Here is a 27191-nt window from a genome sequence, read left to right as displayed (position 1 = left end):
ATTATGGATGTTGAATCTGTGAATTACTAGGGGCTGGAAAGTGGCATCAAGCATCCTGTTATCATCAGATGACATCACATGATTGTCCCCCGTTCAACCCTTCACCCCTTAACCGCTCTATATTTAGAACTAAACATTGCGAGAAAACTGCCGGACGCAATCTTGTCTCTTGGAGCCATGCTTAGTTTCTGTTCCTGCTACTATCTTCAGGACCCACAGTGAAAGGTATACCAAATGGCAAGCCAGGGTTTGCAGCTATTATCCCAGTTCCTAGTTGTCATCTCTTCATGACAACATTAAAATATGACATTAAATTCCAAAAATTGCCCTAATACTGACCTGCAATTCGTGAAGGGGGTGAATAGAAATCATCTGTTGAATAATCTTTTTGCAGACTTTCCTGTATATGTCTCACCTGTTTACATTGTCAATGAAGTCTGCTTCACACTGATTGAGAAGGCACAACAGGTGTTTTGTGGGCTTAGAGTCTGCTTTCCTTTTTGTTACTGAAATGAAGCGCATGCATGGAATGCTGGTAACCTTGCTGTGTGGAGGATTCTTGGAGTCTGGGAGCTGGACCAGGCTGACAATGCTGGTGGTGCTGAACTGATGATAATAAACTACTTTAGAAACTACAACCCATGTGTGGTCTTAACTGGGTGTAGGCCAGTTGTGTTGGATCAAGCCAAGCACTGAATGCCCCCCACTCAGTCACTCACTCTTTTTCTTTCAAATGTATTTTTATTTTTGATAGTCTTCACAATTGACAACTGGGCACAGGCAAATAGTAGGCACAGATATTTTGGCATCACTTAACATCCACAGACCACTGGCCATAGCCAATAACAATCCACAATTAATTTCCTTCCGCTCCTTCCCAAGAAACTGATCGACATAAGTTCGATTGAGGGGATAGAGTTTCTTAAAAGAGATGATCAACATTGCAGACTTCTGTGCAGTCACAGCCATCGTAGTCATCCCTTCCCCCTCCTCAACTGCCTCCCGTTCTCTGAAATATCCAGTGAGTAGTAGTTTATCCATTTACACAACACTTTTCAAAACTTTCGGGGGCATCCTCTACTAGCATAAGTAACCTTTTCAGCCAGCATGTACATATCCATGCCTCCCTTCCATTCCTGCAACATGGGGCATTCTCCTGACCCCCAGTGTCGAGCAAAGTCTATTTTTGCCACAACTAGTCACAAACTACAAAAGAGGAGGTGAATTTGGGGTAGATCTATGTCGTTAGGGATACCCAAAAGGAGGAATTTTGAGTCCAGTGGTATCGGCCCAGAAAGCACACCACTCAATTCTCCCATGATCATTTTCCAGTAGGTTTGGATCGAAGGACATTCACAAATCATGTGAAAAAAGGAACCCTCTGATTCTTGACACCTCAGGCAATGTGAGCTCTGAGCTCTCCCCATAATATATAGACGGCACCTGTCATAGTGCACATGGTGGAGGAGTTTTAATTCGACCAGATGCAGTCTACCTTTTATAGCTAATTACTTCCAGTGCATAAGGGCTGTTTCCCAATCAATCTTCTCCATCTCCCCCACATATCACAACCATTTCTCTCGTAATCCAGCCAGGATATCACATGTTTTATTGAGGGTTCTGTGCTGTGTGTGAGTGAGAGCGCACTTCTCTCCATTGCTTGTAGCAGCAGCCTCCCCTCCAGAGGAGTGTAACCTAGGATTCCTTCTCCAGGGAGACCCTCCGCCTCTCAGGCTTATTTTAACTGTGCATATTTTAGGAACTGGTTCTTGTGCATCCCATATTCTCTTTGGAGTGTAACAAATTGCATCATATCTCCATCCTCTAGTAAGTCACCCACTTTGGATATTCCTATTAAGACCCAGGCTCGGATTCCATGCAGTTTCTTAAGTTTGGGAAGCCAGCGGCTCTCCCTTATTGGTGTTTCCCTAGTGGTCCAATTAGTCCAGCCTATGGCTTTCATCGCTGTGCCCTGTGCCATTATCATTACTCAGATAGTTGGCAGAAGGAGATGGAAGCCATGACCCCCATATAAGTAGTGCAGGCAAGATTTTGGGGCCCATTGTAACTGTTCCACTTGCAATGTATGGTGATCCATTGGGGTGAAAAAACAATCATACATGTTTATGAGATGGGACACCCAATAATAAGGCATAAGTCTGGAAGGGCTATCCTGCCATTGTATTGGTTGCATTGCAAAGTTTTCAAGGGTGTCCTGGGGTGTTTACCATCCCACAGTAATGTTCAAATGCCCCTCTATACTATGGCAAATGTCTCTGGGGGGAGTGGATAGGACATGTGTTGCAGAACATAAAGTAATTTGGATAATGACACTATCTTAAATATTGCTGCCCTCCCAAATAGTGTAAGAGGTAATTTCTGCCTCCTCTCCATATTCTCAGGGCAGGTACAAAGCACTCTCCCTGGGTTGCGGTTGTAACATTCCTCTTCTATTAATGTCATGCAAAAATATGGAGTGACAGGGGACAACCCTGTTGGGGGCCTCTTTTAATCGGGAACTTTGAGGATATTACTCCATTCACTCAAACTGCTGCCACTGCGTCACAGTATAGCAGCTTAACCCATTTCCTAAAGGTTGGACCAAACCCAAATTACACCAATGTTGCAACAAGAAAAGGCCAGTGCACCTAATTGAATGCCTTTTCTGCATCCAAGGCTAAAAACACATGCGGATCAGTTCAGTGTTTGAGTTAATTTAACCTGTTATGTGTTTGCTGCAGATTGTGTCTTTCAGACCTGCCGGGCATAAATTGGTTTTGTAGTGTGCACAGCTACCCCGAGGGGTTTCCTGGGGAATTCCCTGATTGATCACAGTGTATCAGTGGATTTATGATTTTAAGGAGTCTGTTGGCTAATATGGTGGCAAGCACTTTCACCTTTACACTGATCAGGTGTAGGACCCGCATCAGTCCTTCAGCTTCCCTTCCTAATGTATCACTGCTATTATTGCCCACCTAAGATCAGGGGGGAGCGACCCTTACTCATTTGCCTCGACAAAGTTTTTCAATATATGTTGTCCTAGCAGGTTTATATAATGTTTGAAAAATTTGGCTGACAGTCCATTCAGCCCTGTGGTTTGTTAGAGTTAAGTTGGGATATGGCCATTTGGAGTTCTTCTAGTGTTAACTCCATCTCAAGTGTTTCCCTAGCTTCTTCGTCTAAGACAGGGGTCATGATCGTCTCCAAGCAGGAGAATATCGGGTGGGGGTGAGTGGGTGTTGAGATCTAGCCCTACATGGGTCTTCATAATAGTGGGCAAAAGCTCCTGCTACGGCCTCATCCAATATGGCCCTTTCTCCTCCCGGTTCAACTATCCCATGGACCCATCTGGCTTTTACTTCTTTCCTGCCCAGACAGGCCAGAAGCTTGTCGGCGGCATCATAGAGTCTATGCAGTGTCTATAACATTTGGCTTTTGGCACATTCCTGAGCGAGGGCTCAATAATTTTTCCTCAGGAATGCTAGTTTCTGAAGGACTTGGGGTTCTGGTTCTGGGCTCAGGGTTTTCTCTGTATCTGGTGTCTGACTTTCTAGGTCCCCCAGAGAGTTAAATTCTTGTCTTTTTTTCTAGGTGACTAGATTTTGGGCTCTGTCTCTGAGAACTGTTTTGTAGGCATCCACAGTATTATTTTGGAATGGAATGAGTGTTCATTTTCTTTGACATAGAGATCAGTGTCCACTCCAGCCCAATTTTCACCTCCCTGTCTCGCAGTTACCAGGTGTTGAGTTTCCATCCCGTGTTGCCTCTAGATCCACTGCCCAGTTTCTCCAATAGTGGTGAATAGTCAGATAATCATCAGGCAAAGTACTCAGCACGATGTATTGTATTGACTTCGCCCACCAGGGTAAAATTGTAGTCTAAGCGGGAAAAGACCTTGTGGGCCCCAAAAGTAATAGCAGTAATGTTGTTTCTGTGGGTGGTCTCTTCGCCTTAGGTCAGTGAAGAAAGCAAGAAGGGCCGGGTGTGTCGGTGAAGACATCAGGTTTGATCTCTCCCGGTGTGGTAGTATAACATCATTAATATCGACACCCACTAGGTGAAGGAAGGAATCTGCTTCTAGTAGGATACTGACATCGTTTTCTAATGTAGGGGACTGAAGCCAAGGGGGTGCATATGCACTAATCAGGGTAACCTTTAATCTACCCCAAAGTCCCCTTACTCCAACGTACCTCCCCAGTGGGTCCACCCGTTGTTGCAATGTGATGAGGGATGGACTCTTCCGGATCAGAATAGTCACTCCCCTGGATTGAGACGTGTATCCCGAGTACGCAAGTGTCATGTATCCACCCATCCCAAGAAATCCACATTGTGTACCTCAGAGGTGGGTTTGCAGGAGTACCACCGATGGTTGGAGTTACCTTATCTATTGTGCTACCAATCCTCCCTTAACCTTAGGCCATTCATGTTTCAGTACAGGACAGATAGAGTCCTGTCGTCAGCTCGCAGAGTCGTCATCTTACATCAGGGTCCAGTGGTCGGACTGTGACAGGACAGGGGTTTGGCCTATCTGGAGGTTCAGTGTCTAGGCAATGTAGCTGTTCCCTGGCTGCACCAGTCTCGCATTCCCCCATCAGTATTGTCTCTTCCTCAATTGAAGTGAGACCCATTTTCTACGTATCAATTAATCGACAAGTCCATGTTTGCATCACCCTAACTTTATAACTGCGAAATCCCATAAAACTGTACCCTTCCACCCCGCACCCCACATCACCCTCCACAAGTGAAACCCTCTAAAACTAAGCATAAACTACTCAACAGGGGAGACTGAGAGGTATGTAGCCCACCACCCCCTCCCATTGAACTCCCCAACACAATGTGTCTGTGCAAGTATAGAGTCAACCACCCCTGAAAAACAGTGACTCAGCAATGGAGGACTAGTCAAGTCTGTTCTGTAATGCTGGATATTGCTGTATTGGGGGCACTGATTGTTCTTCTACACCTCCATTTGGCCTCGGATGACTAGCCAGAACGTGCACTAAGACTTCTACTAGGGGTCCACATTTCCATCCTTTGTAGGGATCAGTTGCTGATGAGCCTCCTTCAAGTACCTAGATGGCCACTGCTAGTGGATGTGGGGCCTCTGTATCCAATTCCAGTTCTTCCCCTATCACCATACTCAGGGGGGTCCTCCTCTCTGTTGTGTGTTTTAAGGCACCAGTGTCCTCCAAATAAGCATCTTCTGAGTCTGATGTTGACATCTGGTGTTTGGGTGACAGGGCGTACTCCCCCGGGGGATGTCATCCACCTATCCTTCTAGTTCATCGGTTATCTTTGGTCTGGCACCTCCTGAGGAGTAAGAGCGCATGGTATGCACTCACATTTGTTGTCTCGATGATCGGGGCATTCCTCTAACTAAGCCCAGGCTTCTTCCAGTGTTTGGAAAAAAAAATGCTTTTCCCTGAAATAGGACCGTGAGTTTCACCATGAATATGAGCATGTTTTGTATGTGGAGGTTCTGCAGTTTGGCTTTCACTTCATAGAAAGTTTGTCTTTGGTGCTGCACTGCTCTAATATCATTAGGAAATATCCTAATTATGGAATCATTGTGTAGGAGCTCCCCCAACTTGCGCTCTTTTTCCAAGATTGTGTCCCTGTCCTGAAAGTTTAGGAAACGTGCAATCATGGTTCTAGGGTGTTTCTAGGGCTGGAGGGGCAGGTTGGGGGGGGAGAGCCTGCTTCACAAAGCTCGGTGGGCCCTTTCTATAGCAAAGCATACAGAGAGTTTGTCTTAAGGAAGGAATGACGGTAGCCATTTTTCACAGAAATTACGCCACATCTGGGCCTTTTACCCCCCTCCGGAAAGTCCACAAATCGAAGGTTCTGTCTACAGGCCCGGTTTTTTGCATCTTCGATCCTCCATTGCATTTCGCTGGTAGTGGCACGAGTTTCCTTCTCATCTTTATGGAGAGTTGTAACCATGTCTTTCAGTTCCGATATTTGAGTCTCTGCTAAGGTTACCATTTCTGCCTCTTTGCAGAGGTCTTGGTGCAAGAGGGAGACTTCAGAACGCACTTCTCCTACTTTATCATCAAGTGCCATCCAGGAAGATTTTAAGGTTACGAGGAGGGCTGAGTTGTCTTGCATCATATGCGGTTCAGAGTCTGCTGGAGGCAGGGGGTCATCACCCATGCAGATTTGCCCAGTTCCCCCTGACGGGTCGATCTGTGTTCTTTGCCTTTGGCCCTATGTTTTGGTGGTGCAGAGATATTCTGGTCAGTAAGCTTGTGATCAGTTGCCGGTAGAGGAGCAAGCCTCAAAAGCCCAGGCTCTCCCACCCCAGCCTGCTCAAGCTTAGTTAGTTTAACTCAGGACTCTGTACTATGGGTAAGAAAGAGTCAGTACGGTGGTGTCTTAGTTTGCATTTCTATAAAAGGAGGAGAGCGGCTAGTCACCAGGGGAGGTTTTCCTGCAGATTGGCCCTTTGCGAGCTTGATGCATCGGGTGTCCCAAAGAATATTCCTTCACTAGGTCTTTTGGGCCCGCGTAGGCACCTGCCAAAGCTCTGGGAAAGGAGTGCACGGCTGTTCTAGTTCCCCACTACCCTCTGCACAATGTTCCAGGTGGGCAGTTAGACCCCTGAAGTCAGTTGTGCCTTCAATATTTTACCTTCATTGTGCAGCCGAGTACTTCAGTTGCAAGTGGAGATAAAGCAGCATGTTTTGACAGGCAGGGAGATAACTCCAAGCACTCCATCTGGGACACACAAGAAGACATGAGGATTGGGCCTAGTAGATTTTTCCTCCCTTTTTTAGCACCGGGGTGTGAGGCTGTCTCTCCTGCAGGGTGCTTGTCAAACTCCCCTCTCACAGGTTTAGGAGTCCACTGAGTACTGTTTTATCATCCCTCACAGTCTCCATGATTAGGCGCAGGGAGAGGGGGGACCACATGGGCAGGCCCGGGGCAGCATAGCATGCAGGGTGGGCCCACTCACTGTCTTTTCTATTTCCAGACACCGCTTTGTTTCAGTAGTTCTCTCCCCGCTCGCTGAAGCTGTCAGGCGTGGTATGCGGTAATGAGGAGAGGGCGGAGCGGGCATATGCCATGGCTCGGCAGATAGGCCCTAGCCGATTGGCAAGCAGTGCCCTCATGGTCGTTGAGGGGGCCTCAGCTTCACTGACCTCTCTTATACCCCCACCTGTGTCAGGAATGTCCTCACCTTTGTCTCATTTCAGGCCTCCGTTGACCCGTGGGTAGCAGAGGGCCAGTTCAATGTGTGGGGCCCAGTCGCGGGCTGACTCACGGGCATGTGGGTGAATTTTCAGGTTTCATTTGGCTCCACTGACTCCGGCCGCACCTAAGGCTCCCACCAGCAAATGCTTCGGGCTCTTATGGGAAGCAAGTGACAGATCAGTATGAAGCCCGTTCCCTGGTTGATTAGGGTTAAAAGAGCGTCACACTGGCCAGGATTTAAGCAGTGTTTCGTGGGCCGTGTGGCGCTTACTTAAGGGACGTCTAGTTCCAGCGCCATCTTGACCACCCAGTCACTCACTTTCATTCACACAGAGATATTGTCTTTAACAGGCACTCACACTCAGATCACTGACACAGACAAGTACACAGTGTCTCTCACCTCACAACGGCTCCACACTTCTTGATAGTTCTCGCAATACTGGTTTTGCAATGCTTCTGAATCCTAGCCCTGTCAACCTCTGGTCCAGGTGTCAGCTAACCGATATTGTGAGAACAGCCAAGTAGCTTGGATTTGTGATCAGGAAATAGTCAGCTACAGCCAGTAGAACTCAGTTCCTTGATCCTTTGCGAGGCCTAAAAACATGCAGGGAACAGACCAGGGGACTGTAGAGTACATGAGGAGGTTGGCACTACTGAGGGCTGGGAAATGCACAGGCAGCAATGCTTTGTACTCATCACTGGCCTCACAAGCAAAGGGAAGAAGGAGAAGAGAGAAAATAATATTTATTATTTCTGATGTATGATCTGGTGCCCTCTTTTCTCCCTCTAGGATGGGTCTTAGTGATTCTGGGACCATTCTGCAACCATTCCCCTCCTGGGCATTCTGTTGCTTTATAGCTCTTCACCCGAAAGTCCCACTGTCTGGTTTGTCTCTTTGCTTGCACTTTAAATTGATGTCTTTGTTGAGATTTGAGGAGGGCAGCGGGCGTAGGTTTGGGCGTGAGATGGACTCCCTGTGCCTGGCTCATTGTCTGCTGTGCCCTATAGGCAAAGTCTCACCTGCACTTGTGGCCAGATGAGATGAAGCTCTGCAGCAGGGCAGGTGCAGAAATACTTGGTGAGATCACAAGGCTGCTCATGAGGGGAAGGCGGGAGACTGAGACGGGTGCGTCTCCTGTCACTGCTGACCAGCGCTGATCTGATAACCACCTGCTCCGCAGTCGAACCACAGCTTTGCTGTCAGGCAATCGAGCTCACTCAGGGGTTTCTGTAACATGACATACAAGCAATGTACCAGGGAGACATGTGAGAAGGTGAGTAATGAAGTGCATAATGCAAGTGGGTCATCAACGCTGATTTGTTCAAGTATTGGGTAGGCCGGAGAGCATCAAGGAACAGTAGTTACTGGCATCTGCTTAGTAGCCCAACAATGTGGGAAGGTGGGAGGGAAAAGCAACAACACGCGGATTCAACAATAGAGGGTGGGAGGGGGTAATCAACAATGGGGGCTAGCAACAACGGGGTATGCAACAATGGGGTAAGCAACACCATGGGAATGGCAGTGTGGGACGGGAGGGGGCAAACAACAATGGGGACAAGGAAAACAACACAAGACAGGGAGGTGGGAGGGGGCAAGCAACAATGCAGGATAGGAGGACGAAGGGACAAGCAACAATGTGGAGTGGACAGAAGGGGTGGGGAATGACCTGCAAACACATATACCATTATGGCGGGCTGCAACTAAAAGAAAAAAGTTGCTCCATAGGAGCGAGCAGTAGACAGACGCTGGGCAAGAAAGTAGTTCTTGGGCCATGTTCCTGAGAATGTACATACACACGAAGAGGTAATGAAGTCAGCATGCGCTGACCAAAGAGAAGCAAGGAAATGAGTGACGATGAAACCAACCAATAACAATCAGTGGGTCGGCTCCAAACCCTCTGCAAGTAAACAAAATATCCTGCAATTGTCAGCGCATGGTCTGTCTCAGGCAGGATCTAAAAATGGATGGTCCTTATCAATGTAAGTTTTGGGAAACCTTGACAAAGAGGAGGCGTGCATTTACATGCTGATCAACATGTTTTTCAAGTTCTGGCAAGTGTAGCATAAGCACTTGATGATATTGCGCTGCTACGTAAAATAGTTTTTCTTCTGTTTTGATGACAACATTAGTAGGGGTGGGGGAATACCTCTTTTTTTAAACCAGGAAAGCAGGAGTGAAACTTTGAGCGTTTCTGCCCAGTTGTGCTGGTTTCGCACTGGCCTGTCCTGGATTAAAAAAAGCAGGATGTCCTGCGGTACAAATTTTTATAGTTATTAATAATTCAATTTCAATTACATGGACAGTGACTGAGAGCAATTTCCCCAGCAAAGGCCTGCCTGCTAGAGAGCCAAGAAAATCCTGCAGAAGGGCGCTGCACACAAGCTCCCTCCTCAGGAAGTCGCTTAGAAGAGCACTGTTGTGTGTATGCATTGTAGGGCCAGATGTATGAAAGCATTTTGCATTCGCAAACGGTGCGAATGCCCGTTTGCGAATGCAAAATGCCAGTTCAGAATGTATGAAATACATTCTGAATGCAATTTTAAGGAATCGCTAAAATAGCGATTCCTTAACCCCTTAGCTGCTGGGCCTTTTCCCCCCCAGTGCTGAGCCCTTTTTTGGCTATTTGGGGTACTTCGCGCTTAGGGCTTCATAACTTTTTGTCCACATAAGCTAACCATGCCAAATTTGCATCCTTTTTTTCCAACATCCTAGGGATTCTAATGGTACCCAGAGTTTGTGGTTTCCCCTGGAGGAGACCAAGAAAATAGCCAAAATACAGTGAACATTTTTTTTTTTTTTTAAATGGGAAAAAAGGGCTGCCGAAGAAGGCTTGTGGTTTTTTCCCTGAAAATGCCATCAACAAAGGGTTTCTGGTGCTGAAATCACTATCTTCCCACCTTTCAGGAACGGGCAGACTTGAATCAGAAAACCAAATTTTTAAACACAAATTTGGCATTTTACTGGGACATACCCCATTTTTACTATATTTGGTGCTTTCAGCCTCCTTCCAGTTAGTGACAGGAATGGGTGTGAAACCAATGCTGGATCCCGGAATGCTAAACATTTCTGAAAACTAGACAAAATTCTGAATTCAGCAAGGGGTCATTTGTGTAGATCCTACAAGGTTTTCCTACAGAAAATAACAGCTGAAATAAAAAAATATTGAAATTGAGCTGAAAACAACAGCCATTTTTCTTTATGTTTTACTCTGTAACTTTTTCCTGCGATGTCAGATTTCTGAAAGCAATATACCGTTTTGTCTGCTGGACTCTTCTGGTTGCGGGGATATAAAGGGCTTGTAGGTTCATCAAGAACCCTAGGTACCCAGAGCCAATAAATGAGCTGCACCCTGCAGTTGGTTTTCATTCTATACTGGGTATACAGCAATTCATTTGCTGAAATATGAAGAGTGAAAAAGAGGTATCAAGAAAACCTTTGCATTTCCAAAATGGGATCAGGATAAGGTTTTGAGGAGCAGTGGTTATTTGCACATCACTGAATTCCGAGGTGCCCATTGCAGGGCATTTCTCAAATAGACGTCTTTTTTACACACTCTCTTATATTTGGAAGGAAAAAATGTAGAGAAAGATAAGGGGCAATAACACTTGTTTTGCTATTCTATGTTCCCCCAAGTCTCCCGATAAAAATGATACCTCACTTGTGTGGGTAGGCCTAGTGCCCGCGACAGGAAATGCCCCAAAACACAACATGGACACATCCTATTTTTTTTATAGAAAACACAGCTGTTTTTTCCAAAGTGCCTACCTGTAGATTTTGGCCTCTAGCTCAGCCGGCACATAGTGAAACCCACCAAACCTGTGCATTTTTGAAAACTAGAGACCTAGGGGAATCCAAGATGGGGTGACTCGTGGGGCTCTGACCAGGTTATGTTACCCAGAATCCTTTGCAAACCTCAAAAAGTGGCTAAAAAAACAAGTTTTCCTCACATTTCGGTGACAGAAAGTTCTGGAATCTGAGAGGAGCCTCAAATTTCCTTCCACCCAGCGTTCCCCCAAGTCTCCCGATAAAAATGATACCTCACTTGTGTGGGTAGGCCTAGCGCCCGTGACAGGAAACGCCCCAAAGCGCAACGTGGACACATAAAAATTTTTGGAAGAAAACAGAGGTGTTTTTTGCGAAGTGCCTACCTGTAGATTTTGGCCTCTAGCTCAGCCGGCACCTAGGGAAACCTACCAAACCTGTGCATTTCTGAAAACTAGAGACCTAGGGGAATCCAAGGAGGGGTGACTTGCGGGGCTCGGACCAGGTTCTGTTACCCAGAATCCTTTGCAAACCTCAAAAAGTGGCTAAAAAAACAAGTTTTCCTCACATTTTGGTGACAGAAAGTTCTGGAATCTGAGAGGAGCCACAAATTTCCTTCCACCCAGCGTTCCCCCAAGTCTCCCGATAAAAATGATACCTCACTTGTGTGAGTAGGCCTAGCGCCCGCGACAGGAAACGCCCCAAAGCTCAACGTGGACACATACAAATTTTTGGAAGAAAACAGAGGTGTTTTTTGCGAAGTGCCTACCTGTAGATTTTGGCCTCTAGCTCAGCCGGCACCTAGGGAAACCTACCAAACCTGTGCATTTCTGAAAACTAGAGACCTAGGGGAAACCAAGGAGGGGTGACTTGCGGGGCTCGGACCAGGTTCTGTTACCCAGAATCCTTTGCAAACCTCAAAAAGTGGCTAAAAAAACAAGTTTTCCTCACATTTCGGTGATAGAAAGTTCTGGAATCTGAGAGGAGCCACAAATGTCCTTCTACCCAGCGTTCCCCTAAGTCTCCCGATAAAAATGATACCTCACTTGTGTGGGTAGGCCTAGCGCCCGCGACAGGAAACGCCCCAAAGCGCAACGTGGACACATACAAATTTTTGGAAGAAAACAGAGGTGTTTTTTGCGAAGTGCCTACCTGTAGATTTTGGCCTCTAGCTCAGCCGGCACCTAGGGAAACCTACCAAACCTGTGCATTTCTGAAAATAGAGACCTAGGGGAATCCAAGGAGGGGTGACTTGCGGGGCTCGGACCAGGTTCTGTTACCCAGAATCCTTTGCAAACCTCAAAAAGTGGCTAAAAAAACAAGTTTTCCTCACATTTCGGTGACAGAAAGTTCTGGAATCTGAGAGGAGCCACAAATTTCCTTCCACCCAGCGTTCCCCCAAGTCTCCCGATAAAAATGATACCTCACTTGTGTGGGTAGGCCTAGCGCCCGTGACAGGAAATGCCCCAAAACACAACGTGGACACATCACATTTTTTCATAGAAAACAGTGCCTACCTGTGGATTTTGGCCTCTAGCTAAGCCGGCACCTGGGGAAACGTAGCAAACCAGCACATTTTTGAAAACTAGAAACCCAGGGGAATCCAAGATGAGGTGACTTGTGGGGCTCGGACCAGTTTCTGTTACCCAGAATCCTTTGCAAACCTCTAAATGTGGCTAAAATAACACGTTTTCCTCACATTTCGGTGACAGAAAGTTCTGGAATCTGAGAGGAGCCACAAATTTCCTTCCACCCAGCGTTCCCCCAAGTCTCCTGATAAATATGATACCTCACTTGTGTGGTTAGGCCTGGTGCCTGCGACAGGAATAGATCACACAACGGTCAATGTTGGTCCTTACGTGAGGCAGCTGTTGACCCTGGGGTGATCCATTCCTGACACAGGCACTAGGTGTAGGCACTCAAGTGGGGTAGTGTTTTTATCAGGCCAGGTGAGGAGTCACTGGGTGGTAGGAATGTTGTGGATCCCAGCATATTCCTGTAGTTTGTGTTACAGAAATGCGAGAAAAATTTAGTTTTTTTTCAACATTTCAGCTTTGCAGGGTATTCTGGGCAAGAAAACTTTGGGCAGTAGACGGTCACAAAATCGATGGTGTGTGTGAGATACGTGCAACAGTAGAGGCCACCTTACCTGCGCTTCTTCCCTCAATCAGCACGTACTTTCAAGACACTCAAAAAACACCTTGTCACATACCATTCGTCACAGTCTTTAGCACCTCCTGCGCCCAGTCCAACAATCATTATTGGTGCTCCCACTCCCTCCTCCTCGGATTCCCTCATTACCACCCAGCAAAAGTGCCCTTCATCTCTCCATAGACTTTACTAATGTACTCAGCTATTTACATAAAATACAGATTTGCTCTTTGCAGTAGGCATATAAACCTTCTGCGCTTCTTTATGGCACTAAAACTGCCACTAGACAAGTCGGACCCTTTTCCCCCCAGGGAAACCACACACATATTGACAAAAGTGATATATATATATATGACAGCCAACCACCTGAAACTCAACTCAAGCAAAACCGAAATAATGCTCTTTGGCCCACACCAAAAACACCTGGGACCCCTCATGGTGGCCCACCACGCTAGGCCCTGCACCCACCCCCGCCAACCACGCATGCAACCTCAGCATCATCCTAGACTCCTCCCTCTCGATGACCCAACAAATCAACGCTCTTACCTGCTCATGCTTCAACACACTCCGTATACTGAAAAACATTCAAATGGATCCCCACAGAGACCAGAAAAACTGTCACTCACGCACTCATCAGCAGCAAGCTTGATTACGGAAACGCCCTGTACGCCGGCACCACTCTAAAACTCAAGCGCAAACTACACGCATCCAGAACTCAGCAGCACGACTCATCCTCGACCTCCGCCGACACGAACACATCTCTCCACACCTCAAATCCCTCCACTGGCTCCCCATTGACAAAAGGATCACCTTCAAGATCCTCATCCTCGCACACAAATCACTCCACAACACAGGCCCTGCCTACCTCAACGAGAGTCACCTTCCACACCCCCACACGAAACGTCCGCTCAGCTGACCTCTCTCTCGCCTCTGTCCCCGCATCAAACACACCACCACCGGGGGCAGATCCTTCTCCTACCTTGCACCCAAAACCTGGAACGCCCTCACAACCCACCTTCGCAAGACCCAAAACCTACTTCTTTTCGGGAAAGGCCTCAAAACCTGGCTTTTCGAACAGTGAACCTCCCAGACCCTTTCCCTCCCCCCGCCCCCCCCCCCCCCCCAGCGCCTTGAGACCCTCACGGGTGAGTAGCGCGCTTTATAAATCTCTTTGATTGATATAGATCTAGCTCTATATATATATATTTCTATCTGCATAGATATATCTATAGATATATCCATGTACCTAGATATATCTATCTACATAGATATATATAGATCTATATATACATCTATTTTTTTTTTTGTTGTTGTATGGTTTCCTTGGGGGCCAAAATGGCCCCCAGGGAAACCCTACAACATCTAAAAAAAAATATTGCCCCCACAGGGGGTCACCCTGCCTACGGGCGACCCCCTGTCATTTTTAAATGCCCAGGGGGCACCTACCTTTTTTTTAAAATAAAAATTATGCCGGGGGGGGCGTTTTCCGGGGGGGCCGCCCCCCCCCAAGTGAAATCCCTGGCATCTAGTGGTGTTTCCTGGCCCCCGATCGCAGCTGTGCTGCGATCGGGGTCCAGGAAACAGTTTCAGAAGGCCTCGTAAGAAAGGGGAGAGTCTCCCCTTTCTTACGAGGCCTTTTCAAAGTGTTTCCTGGCCCCCTGATCGCAGCACAGCTGCGATCGGGGGGCCAGGAAACCTGAAAGTGTTTCCTGGCCCTCGATTGCAGCACAGCTGCGACAGGGGGCCAGGAAACACTTTCAGGAAGGCCTCGTAAGAAAGGGGAGACTCTCCCCTTTCTTACGAGGCCTTCCCGAAAGTGGGAAAGGCCGTTTTTCCCATCAAAGCAGGAAGCGGCCGCAAGGCTGCTTCCTGCTTTGATGGGGAAAACACCTTTGAAACGTCAGCGCGCCTCGCGGCGCGCTGACGTCACAGAGGTGCGGGTGGGAGACACGGAAGCTTCTGTGTCTCCCGGGGGAAGTTTTAAAAAAAAAAAAAATCCTCAGGTGCGACGCACCCGAGGATTTATTAATACCCTTCCTGGTGTCGCCCACTGGTCGTGACCCGCACCAGGGAGGGTGTGTGGGCGTCGGCCAGCGGCCGACGCCCGCACCAAAAAGGTTAAAAATGCGACCCTTTTTAGAGAGTCGCAAATTGCGACTCTCTAAATTAGAAATCGCAAATAAGGATTCCTTATTTGCGATTTCTTAGCACATGTATGAAGCAATTCCTAAATGCGATTTTGGCATTTAGGAATCGCTAATTACCACCAAGTTGAACTTGGTGGTAACCATGTGCAAAATTTAAAAATGCATTTAAAATGCATTTTTAAATTGTACATGTAAAGCACACATGCCCTTTTGTCATGTGTGCACCTTACATGTCCCCAAAAAAAAAATTGGGGTGCAGCAGAGGGGGCCATAGCCCCCCAGCACCCTGGGGTTTTGCATTTCCAAAATTGCAATTTCTGGTTCAGAAATCGCAATTTTGGAAATGCAAAAAATTTGCAGATATGGGCCAACAGGCCCATAGCTGCGAATGGGGCCGGTATCGCAATTTGCAATTCGGTAATAGCATTTGCGATTTTTAAGAAATCGCTATTAACGAATCGCAAATGTGATACATGGCACTTTGCGAGTCGGAAATAGTGATTTCTTAAAAATCGCTAAGTCCGAATCGCAAAGGGCCGTGATGATACATCTGGCCCGTAGTTACCTGAATACAACATAATTCATGTATTTACATTTCCCTAGCACCTCACAGTGCTTCTGGCCTCCCTGTGTGTTTTGACTGCCGGAATAGCAGTGCGTCAGGCCTAATTCCACACCACAGAGAATTTCCACAATGCTGAAATGCGCCCATATAGTTTGCTCATGCGTAAACAACAAGACTCATCCCAGTTGTTTATTTATGTTCATGAATATGTTGAATGGCTCAGGTTCTTCCTGCGGTGCTTGTGTTTCTCATACCTGCATAATGCCTCTGCTCTTATTAGCTTAACAATGTAGTCCTTTTTCTCTTGAAACTCAACAAAATCTATTCCAACGTTTCCAGCCAAGACATTTGCTACTATCTACATTTATTTATGTAAAAAAAGTTACAACAAAGTGAATAACTTTTCTTAACTGAGCGACAGTTACTTTTAATACTTCTAATCCTGATGCAGAGATCGATATGCTGATGAAAGAATTGCTGCATGTAAATGTGTTTTGTGGTTGATGTTTTGACATAGACTCGAGCAAATCATTTAACCTAGCCTGACTGTCCATCTGCGGTTGCTCAAAACTTCTGATGTATTTCAGGTCAAAGACCTGCCTGTCTTGCCAAGCAGGTCTGTATGGGCATTCAGTTACTGCGCATTGTTCAGCTGTCGGTGCCTCCCGGAATCTGTGGGACCGTTCTCTGTGGGATATACTAGTTGGTGTGATCCTTGAGGTTGATTACATGCTTTTGAAATGTCCTCTGAATGGAATAACTGCCATGGTTCTAGACTGCTGGCTTATGATATGGGAAACATGCTTTCCTGGAGAAGAAGCCTTCCCCTGCTAGGAACTGGGGGTAGTTTCAGCCTCCGAGAGCAGGAACTGCATCAAACTCCTTGGGAAGTGGAGGAGTGTGGAAATGTGGGAAGTTATGCCCATAACTGCCAATACAGAATAAGTATACTAAGTCAACGTGAATGTTTAATTCACCTAAAAAACCATCCAGCCCGGCTCACAGAATCCTCGTACAAAAAGGAACTGAGAGGGAGGACTACAGCTCTCTTGAAAAATTCTGCTCTGTCTAGAGTCAGTTCCTTTCATCCCCGATGTATACTTGATCACGTTTCACCAAAGTCCACTTGCTCATCATTAGATCCTAGAATTTACTGTCGCTTTTACTTTAGAAGTGGCTTAAAAGTTTTTGAAAAAACACGAATTTGAGTCTGTGACCACACAGTCAAACACTGTGGATATATTCGCTACTAAGCAGTCAGACTGGGCTACAAGGAGGGGGGATCAATTGCTACCTCTAATTGTCCATGGAATGTTACCACTGAATACACACACTTATGAATAAATAAATAAACCTTATCTTAATAACATTGTTGCTGTGGGTACAGTTTGGTTGCACAAAAGCAACATTATCTCGGGGAAGACAGTTCACTCCATACAGAATGAGAAGGATATAAGCTTCATATTTCTGCAGGCTAAGGTTATATGACTCACATGGTGAGGCCGGCTTTTCCAAGAATTCTGCCCGCCATGTGATCAAAGGACCACGGCAGATCTGACCCTGCAACACTGGGTAAGAAAGTATTGCTCTAATAATGAGCACAAAAATAACACCATGCCCGTCCGACTTTCAGCAACATTCTCCCGGAGAAAATCTCCCCATCAGTGCATTTTTTCTTTTCCTAATCTGCTCCTGCACCTGATTCAAACTCAATAACCACTGCCAGCACAGTTAATATTGATTAGCAGCCTGTAATGCCCTACAGGAAGCAGGTTAAGGCCCAATGCTCGATGTGATGTGGGTATCACGTTCTCTGTTTATGAGATTATTGATTCCTTGTGCTAAGTGTGTAATTGCCATACTCACTACATTCCCCAGTTCTGAAATGGAGTCAAGGGCATAACCGATGGAAATATGCCAGCCTTTCTATCACCAGCTCGACTAAAGTCTGAGGGTCTCAGAATATTTGTAAGAGGTAACAATATTAGAAGGCTCAATCAACGGATCGCACCAGGTAAATAGCTATGATGTGATGTGTGCATACATGTACATACATGTGGTATGCTAAACTTTATCTGAGTCGTTCTGTGTTGTATTTGGTGGGTAGCAGGGACCTATGATGTGGTGTGCTAAACTTTATTTGAATCGTTCTGTGGTGTATTTGATGGTAGCATGCACCTGGGGTGTTGGTGCCACAATTTGATGGAGTTATTAGTGCATTTTAGTGTGGTGTAGTGTGGTGTGGAGGCGCACGGTTGTATTCCCAGTTCTTTGCCATATGTCTGAATTTGACGCTGTGCTGTTTGCACAATGGTGTCCGGTGGGGTGTTTTTCTTGCTCTTTTGAGTTATAAACATAATTGTAAAGATGTTGTTTAAAGAGGAGTGGTGAGTGGAATGTGCTGTCGGGTCCCTTGATAGTTGATGATAGTTAATTATTGCTTACAGGAACTGTGGTGGGTGTCTGTGATGAGGTATGACTATTGTTGACTGATGGTTGGTTGTGTGGAGTTTCTTGAGTTTGGTTGTTGTTTGTAGCATACGGATATCCGACTTTACAGAAAATTATAGGCACCTGGGTGGATGAGCCAGATGGATGTATGTGCACATTTAAGTAAGGTAGCTGGAGCCTTACGCAATGTTTGAATGCGATGCATAGCTTGACAGGCTGCACATCGAATACCTGCTAATGCACATCAGTTACCGTGAAGAGTCAACTCACTGTGCAGCGCATTGCCCAGGAGTCCACCACTGTCTTCTTCCCTGTGGCAGCAACAGCCCAGGTCCCTGCTACTCACTAAATAACCCACACATGCAATGATGCTTGGTCCAATGCACTGTGCTTGCTCCAGTGAACAAACCCCTCATATATCTGATGAATGTCCACACGCTAGAGCTTCCTCCAAGCTTAGATGGTCAGTCAAAGAGCTGTTTGACGTTTTAAATTTTTCTAAAATTCTCTCTAAGAGGAAAATAGCTACAATACTTTTTCAGTCTTGCTTTTATTGTGGCATTAAATGGCTTCAGCTGACAGTACAGCTTCCAGCTATCCCCTGTATTGGAACGCCAATCACAAGCGGCCTATATTAGGTGATTTTTTTCTATATTCCAATTCACCCTCAAAATGATTTTTATTGGAGAATTAGAATCCGCACAGACTGTAGTTTCATTCTGCGGCCGGATTGTACAGCAACGATTGATGCTATTGTTGTGCTAGTTAAATGACTTCAATTGATAATAAAGTGAGAATCAACATGGGATTGTATGTCACTATATTGAGGGTAACAACATTGATCTACAAATATATTACATCGCATACCACAACATCGTCAAGGTTAAGAATATGAATACATTTGTTAACTCCACATCTACTCACCTTGAACATATTGTGATAATCAATGTAGTGGATCTAATATTTTTTGTATTGGTATAAATCGCTTGAAATACAGTGATCCCCTCACCCAACAGGAGCCTGATTCTCAAAGGTGTCTGCTCAGATTCACGTTAGGTGTTCAAATGGTACCACTTATTGGTACAAAATCCCAGTCCCATTTCACAGTTTCAAACACTTTGGGATGTTGTCTCTATTAATGTGATTTACTCTTGAGAGCAGCTAGCACATATGTGATTGCTCCAGAATGTTTCAGAATGAGCCAAACTGTAAAGGTTGATGAACACCCATTGTAAGAACAAAGGGGGTGATTCTGACCCCGGCGGTCTTAGACCGCCGGGGCCAGGGTGGGCGGGAGCACCGCCGACAGGCCGGCGGTGCCCCGCAGGGCATTCTGACCGCGGCGGTAAAGCCGCGGTCAGACCGGCAACACTGGCGGTCTCCCGCCAGTGTACCGCCGCCCTATTGAATCCTCCAAGGCGGCGCAGCTAGCTGCGCCGCCGAGGGGATTCCGACCCCCCCTACCGCCATCCAGTTCCCGGCGGTCCGCCCGCCGGGAACCGGATGGCGGTAGGGGGGGTCGCGGGGCCCCTGGGGGCCCCTGCAGTGCCCATGCCACTGGCATGGGCACTGCAGGGGCCCCCGTAAGAGGGCCCCTACAAGTATTTCACTGTCTGCTTGGCAGACAGTGAAATACGCGACGGGTGCAACAGCACCCGTCGCACCTTCCCACTCCGCCGGCTCGATTACGAGCCGGCATCCTTGTGGGAAGGGAGTTTTTCCCTGGGCTGGCGGGCGGTTTTTGGCGACCGCCCGCCAGCCCAGGGAAAAACTTGGAACTTGGAGCGGTATTTCGGAGGGGGAAGTCTGGCGGGCGGCCTCCGCCGCCCGCCAGACTTAGAATGACCCCCAAAGTCCCCACCATGAGTTGGAATAGTTGTTATGTCCTGAAGGGCCTGTTTTTCTGGTTACTCATGGGTTTTTCTACAATCAGCCCCATTCCATCTCTATCTTTTTCTTCTTTTTCCTCTTTTCTGTTCATCATCATACCTGTTCTCTGAAGAGTCTTGGATGACCACCTAGTCCAAAACACAAATTCATTGTCTTCCCCAGACTGGAAAGCAGCAGTTGGAAAAAGGAAAACACCGGAAATGAGTCCTTTTACGCTATCGACCAAGGATATTGATAACACCTACCCACAAACAAGAAACACTGTGTCCGCCACTGATAAAGAACCACTGGTCCTCCCCCTAGGCTGAAGAACAAAGAGAGCTCTTCCTCCCGCATTCCACAATTATGTACACAGCATTCAATGGCTCCTGTCATGCAGTGAACAACAAGTTGCTGTCTCTCACCTAGATTTGCTCTAATTAAGTCCCATTCATATATACATTTTATATAATCTATAAATATTTACCTGCTTTAAAGGAGAATTTATTATGTCTTGGCAATTTAATGCTGTCATTGTCTTAACACACAGTCTCCATTTTCTAGAGTGTTGTCAATAAAGAAATGGATAATACTACGGATTGCATCATATGTTTGCAAATTTGTTGTTGCCACGTAGATTGTTAAAGACTATTGAAGATGCAAGTAAGGAATATTGGCTAAGTTTTTATAAATACACGATTACAGCCATTTGGTTACTTTGAAAAAGACAGAGAGCCTGATTACGACCTTGGCGGATGGGATTCTCTGTCAGAAATATGACGGATATCCGGTCCGCCATATTACAAGTTCCATTCTATCCTGTGGAACTTGTAAAACAGCGGGCGACATATCCGTCACGTTTGTGATGGAGTATCACATCCTCCAAGGATGTAATCAGGCCCCAAGTTCTATATTGTTAATTTTATATCTGTATGTGAAGTTGTTGTATGGGACTTCCAAACAATTTCAGTAATACTACTGAACATCTGTGACAGCTGTAGATTTCCAGGAGTACTCCAGTGTGCAAAATTCATACTTGCCCTATTTCAACCAGATGGGAATTCATGCAGTATACAATGATGTGACAGGATGCAATATCAAACACATTTTTTTTTTTTTCAAGAACGAGATTGTGCTTGCCACTCAAGACATCTCTTTTTTGACTTCCCTTACAATATGAAGGTTTTCCCTCTCGTTTGTCACTGCTTACTCCCCTGCTTTACTGCAGTAAATGAGTGTTTGCACCTACAGTGGGACACTGCCTGTTATTTGTATGTAATATCCACAAACATAACATTTTAGGGTCTTTCACTGCAAGTTGCAATGCTACCCCCATAGAATTTGTATATTCCTACCAGTTCTCCTGTAGTCACAAATGTGAGGAAGCCACCAGACAGGCTCATTTCCCAGATCTGAAATTTGAATTTATATGAATTACATTCAATGCTCATTCTTCTATGGCAAAATTGCTGTATTTGCGCATCCAGTTGTGCAAAAACATTTGAGGTTCGGTCCCAAGATGAATTAGGATTCAGATACATTCTGAATGGGGTCCATCCTATCCAATATGTTTTGCTCAAAGATCCGATGGGTGTTTCTTGGCAAATAATAAGATGTTCATATACCAATGAGAGAATCAAGTTAATTTATTGATCCTTGCTTTGTTGCAGGAGCGGCTGGTACTCTCCGTGTTACCTCGATTTGTTGTGCTAGAAATGATTAATGACATGACCAACGTAGAGGATGAACACTTGCAGCATCAATTTCATAAGATATACATTCACCGTTACGAGAACGTTAGGTGAGTCAAACCATTCATTGGCAATAGATTTGTAAAATGCATAATTCACTGGAATGTTGAGAGCTCTACTGAAGCCACAGGAGTGGGTTATGGCCAATAGTGGCCATCACTGGCAGTTGTAGTCCTGCCCCAACATCCCAATATTGTGCTTCTGTTTCCTCCTGCCTAATTTAGAACATTCCTCCTTCAGTGGGTTTAATATAGCTTATAGCTCCTCTGCCTCGGGCTTTACCGGTCCTTATAGGCCCTCTTCTTCATTATGGTCCCACTCGCATGTGTGGGACTTTAGCAACCAGCATAGTCTTCGGCTGCGGACTAAATTTCTATATCTGTATATTGTAATGATGGGAGGTGCATTGAAGGCAACGGAGCAGCAAATGGCCAACAATGGCTTCAGGCCTTCTGTTTCAACATTCCATGGTTTGTCTCTTTTTGCTTCACTTTGTTTAATTTAGAACAGTCTGCTCTCAGTGGGTGGATCGTTCTAATAGCATCATAGCCCACTGCTATGGGCCATTCCAGTTGTTAAATGCATTATCCCTGTTGTAACTTTAACAACCACACTAATGCTCAGCAGTGGGCTATCTAGCTATGTTTCAGTAGCATGTTCATACGTGAAAGCACCCACCATATAATGTATATTTTATGGTGATGCAAATTAATAATTAGTTATTAATTAATTCATAAATGAAAGCTCATTTAATATTTGTTACCAATGTAAAGAAGTATGCCACTATGCAATAAGACCATACTATTCTTGTACTTATACTAGGAACTGTGGACAGAAATGGTTTTAAATATGTTTTAAAAAGAGTTTTTCCTCTCACGCCAAGGCTGGCTTCCGATGAAAGAAATGATAGAAATAAGCAAATCAAATATGGTGTAAACAGTTTAAAACATGAGTACTCAAAAACAAATTCCAGGCGACCAAAAAGTATGAGCTTTGCTGAGCTCAAGGGCTGCAATAATGCCAGCAAAATGGGATTGGGGATTTAAAGTAGGTGTAAGGGGGGTGTTGGGGAAGAGGAGCATGTAAATGGCGTGCACAATGAGTTATGGAGTTATTTTGATGGTTTCACTTGATACCGTGCTCTAAATGAAGACCCTAGTCTCTAAAAGAGTCATAAATGTGACCTCACTGAGTTATGGTATTTCTGAGTCACCATTCCTCGAGCACACCGAGGGCCAGATTTGAGTGAAAATGATGGTGCACGTCACTGCGCCAAATTTGGCAGCGTCGCGCACCGTCATTTTCACAAAGCAGGAATGCACCGTATTTAATAGAATACGGCACACCCCTGTGTTTTCCCCTGCTCTGGTGCTGAATTTGCTGCACCATTGTGCAAGGATGGCTGCGTTGAGGGGAAGATTGTTTTTGTGAAGGAAGAAACACCTTCCTGCACAAAAACAATTTTAAATGGTGATTTTCTCTATGTATGTGTCCTGCAGTATGCATCACACATAGAAAGAGCAAGAAAGTAGGAGAAATGAAAGCATTTCTCCCCGTTGCGTCCTGCTAATGCCACCCCTGGGGTGGCATTAGATTTTGGTGCTGCCTCAGGTTTACAAAAACTCGTAAATCTAGGGCAGCGTCAAAATGCAATGGGTGTTGCTGTGGCACGCCCACAGCAACACCCAATGCACGCCCCTTCCACGCAAAGTGCTGGGGGTGAAGGGGCCGTATTTACAAGATAGCATTAAGCCATAAAAAGTGGCTTAAATCCACCTTGTAAATATGGAGCAGTACATAGCACCACCGGAGCATCACTAAAAGTGACACTCCCGTGGCGCTAGGGGCTCTTAAATATGCCCCCTTGTGTAAGCCTTCTCTACTTGTGATCACAACCTTGGAATAATCAAGTGTAAATAGGAAGGAGCTTGATTATTGAATTAGAATGAAATAGAATTGCACAATGTGAAACCCAAAAAAACTGGGAACACTCCAGGGTTCCCCACTTGAACACATTGTGTGTGATCCTAGGCAATTCTTGTATTTTACTCTGCCTCCTCTTTCTTCACTTTCTCATATAAGAACATCTTAAAATACATTAGTTCCGGATGTGCACTGCACAAAACCTCCTCCTGTGTCTGAGTGAACAAATTATAATGTTGTCCAGTGTGACCCACAGGGTGCACATGCCAATTGGCACGTCTCCTAGTTCACTATTGGCCTTGTTGTCAGGATGGGAGGAGGCATGAATGTTTCTACATAGATTTTTTAAAACAATCATTTTTAAAAATTACTTCTGAATTCACTGACATAATCTGATGTACTAAAGTAAAACGCTTCTGCATGTTAATGAAATACACTTTTTTTGTGGAGAATTCATCTCATTTTTACACATTTGTTACAATATATCTTTAAAAATGAATGTCTTCCTAAAGTTAAGTGGTGCAGAATTAGCTCCTTTTCTTTTGCTTCAGTTAGCAGGTTGATAAATGCTTGCTCATCTAGCTAACATGTTTCTGAATGTTAGTTCTCACTCAGGTAAACAGCAGCACAGTCCTGCTGTTCACCAGAGGTCCTAGAAGTCAGGAGTGCTGCAAGTAGTCCTGGGCTGTACTTTGAGTACCACTGGTTTAAGACATTATTTTACGCCTTACAGACTGTTTTACACAAAAGACATATCAAAAAATGAAATGATAGTCTTGCAGAATTGTTTTCAGTCTTCTTATCCATTCCACCAAGACATAGTACCTGATTTAGAATTCTGCGGGAGTGTTACTCTGTCCCAATGGTGAGAGATATTCCGTATGTCCAAATCCCATTATCTTCAATGGAATTTATATTTCGGCAGACAGGATATCTGTCATGGTTGTGATGGAATAACCTGTCCCCTGAGTTCTAAATCAGGCCCATAGTTCTGATGGGCCAGAACATTTTCCTTGTCATTCTTAGAAAGAGATATTCAAGATTGGCCAGGAGAGTACTGCAGGATATTTCTGGTCATGCATTTTTTTGATAGAATGGAACTGGAAAACATAAACATAAGTAAAGGAATGCGGTATGCAAGCATGGGACATGCAGTCCTTTCTTTTTAATACACTCTGAGAAATATGACTCCCTTCTTTCTGGGTAAATATAATTTCAACTGTACTAGCACACCCATGCGACTCAACAGTTTATTTTTACTCTAGTTCACTTCTTTCAGATGGTAAGCAATCTTGTGCCCTGAACCTGAGTGGGTCCATAACCCTTATGGTAGAATTGGCCATGAGGATCTGGTTGGTCTTGTGATCCCTGAGGTTTTCCTTAGAAATGTGAATTACCAAAGGAATCAGAATTTCTGGTTCCGGTTCACCTGTTAATCAATAAGATTCCCCTGCAGTTTCACACAGATAATTTGGCTCCTTTCAGGAGGCAAAATCTCTCTGTGATAATAAACAGATCTGTATTTTTTCCACAGATCCCGTAATTCTAAAAAGGCTGTTAACTGCTGTTTCTGGCTCCTTTGTATTTAAGAGGCCATGTAATCAGGGACTTAGTAGCAGTGCCCTATTTCTCCTATTCTATGCTAGGAAATACACGTGACATCCTAGGAAATACACGTGTCAGGTGTCGATCATTATTTAGAGAGACATTCTACCCACCAGAAGAGATATACTAACGCTAGCCCCTTTTATTTGCACTTGGCACAAGCTGTAGTGTTGTGTGAGTATGAATGACGGAACACTTTTGGCTCTTCAATAACTCCTTAGATCTGTGATGTAAGTGTTAGAATGTGGTAAAGTGAATGCAGGTTTAGAACGTTGAGTTCGCAGTTGCACGCAGACGAATAAAGACGTGTAATACATAGCTCTGTGTGTGGCGTATTCATTGGTGGGTACCTAGGCTGAGGAGGATACTACAACTGGCGAAGAGATAGGGGATAAGAAACCTAAGGATCAACAGTGCTCTCCCAGAGAGTTTGCCATAGTCCAAACAAGCTGCTCGTACGTACCACATGTGCCTTCATCGAAGAACAGAATCAACGTTAGGCAAATGTGGAGTCATAGAGAAGTCTGAAATTAATTCAGACAACAAAAGCTGAAAGAAACTCAAGTATCAAGTGAAAGTGAAAGAAGATTATTGTGCAATGTCGATGTTTACCTCAGAAAAATGCACACATGTTGGACTGGCTGCATGTGAAAAAAATACCAGTTAAAGAAAAGTTGACATGAAAAAGCACCAAAGTAATTCAAACATTGGCCAAGGAATACACTGAAAATAAATAGATGTTTCATACCTTTCATCATCAACAGTGATGCGTCAATAAATATTAGGTCTTTTGTCTGAGGAGAAATATAATGAACTATCCCCATTGCCACAACCAATGCAAGAAAATCCTAAAGTGTACACATGAGCTTCATCAACACCCTTGAAAAGTAAAGGTTCATTTGTAGCGACTACGAAACACAAGAAAACAAAAGTGCAAGTGCCCATCCATGTACTTTAAGGTATGGCGTCAATTGCCAGTTTGCTCACTTTCAGCATGGCTGCTGATATGGGACTAATCTCAGTGAATTACAACATAAATGCTCATCACAAAATAGTAAGTCAGTTCGCTTCATTTTTCATGGGTGAGCAAAACTTAAGACTATGAAAGTACAATTGCATACTATGAATATTTCCGTCCTGTTGCTCAAAGTCACAGACAAATTGTATTTCATTTACAAAAAGCTGTTGAAATGGAACTCAAATCATTAATTAAGCCTAATATAAATGAGTGTTCTACTGTTCTGATGCCATGGGTTTCTCCCATCGTGGTAGTGCCTGAAAAGGACAGTAAAGGAGCTGTATGCATCTGTGTGGATATGCGTCAAGCAAACAGGGCAATTGAAAGAGAACGTCATCCAGGTCAGCACATTGCTGACATGATAACACAATTGCATGGTGCAAAAGTTTTTTTTGCTTTGATGTAAATGAAGGATATCGTCAGTTGGAACTTCAAGAGAATTGCAGATACCTTAGAACCTTTTCTACACATATTGGTCTGTTTCAGTACAAAAAACTCAGTCTCAGTGTGTCATCAGCTGCAGATTTTTCAAGATGTCATTAGACATATCGGACAGCCTGAATAGTTTCAACTATAGTGATTACATCATAGTTTTCAGAGCTACACAGAAGAAACACAATAAAGCTCTCAGACAAGTCTGTTGTTTACTTACTGATGCAGATTTAATGCTGAATGCTGAGGTATGTGAATTAAATAAACAAAGCTAAAATTATTTTGCCATATCTTTTTGATGGGTGGGCATGACACCAGATCCGGG

At 45.0% G+C, this 27191-nt stretch overlaps 1 protein-coding gene across 2 annotated transcripts in view; it reads left to right on the top strand.

Annotated features, from left to right (window-relative positions):
• The window catches only part of ADCY8 (adenylate cyclase 8), a 915978-nt gene that overhangs the window by 325766 nt on the left and 563021 nt on the right, over positions 1–27191 (top strand). For both annotated transcript variants that reach the window (XM_069220762.1, XM_069220763.1), the window contains exon 3: positions 21808–21938. In XM_069220762.1, coding sequence (XP_069076863.1) covers positions 21808–21938 — 131 coding nt within the window. The remainder of the gene's footprint in view (positions 1–21807; positions 21939–27191) is intronic.

This window comes from Pleurodeles waltl, chromosome 2_2, assembly GCF_031143425.1.
Source record: "Pleurodeles waltl isolate 20211129_DDA chromosome 2_2, aPleWal1.hap1.20221129, whole genome shotgun sequence".
Taxonomy (NCBI): domain Eukaryota; kingdom Metazoa; phylum Chordata; class Amphibia; order Caudata; family Salamandridae; genus Pleurodeles; species Pleurodeles waltl.
The sequence above is the reverse complement of the archived record's forward strand: the minus strand, read 5'-3'. Positions and strand labels throughout refer to the sequence as shown.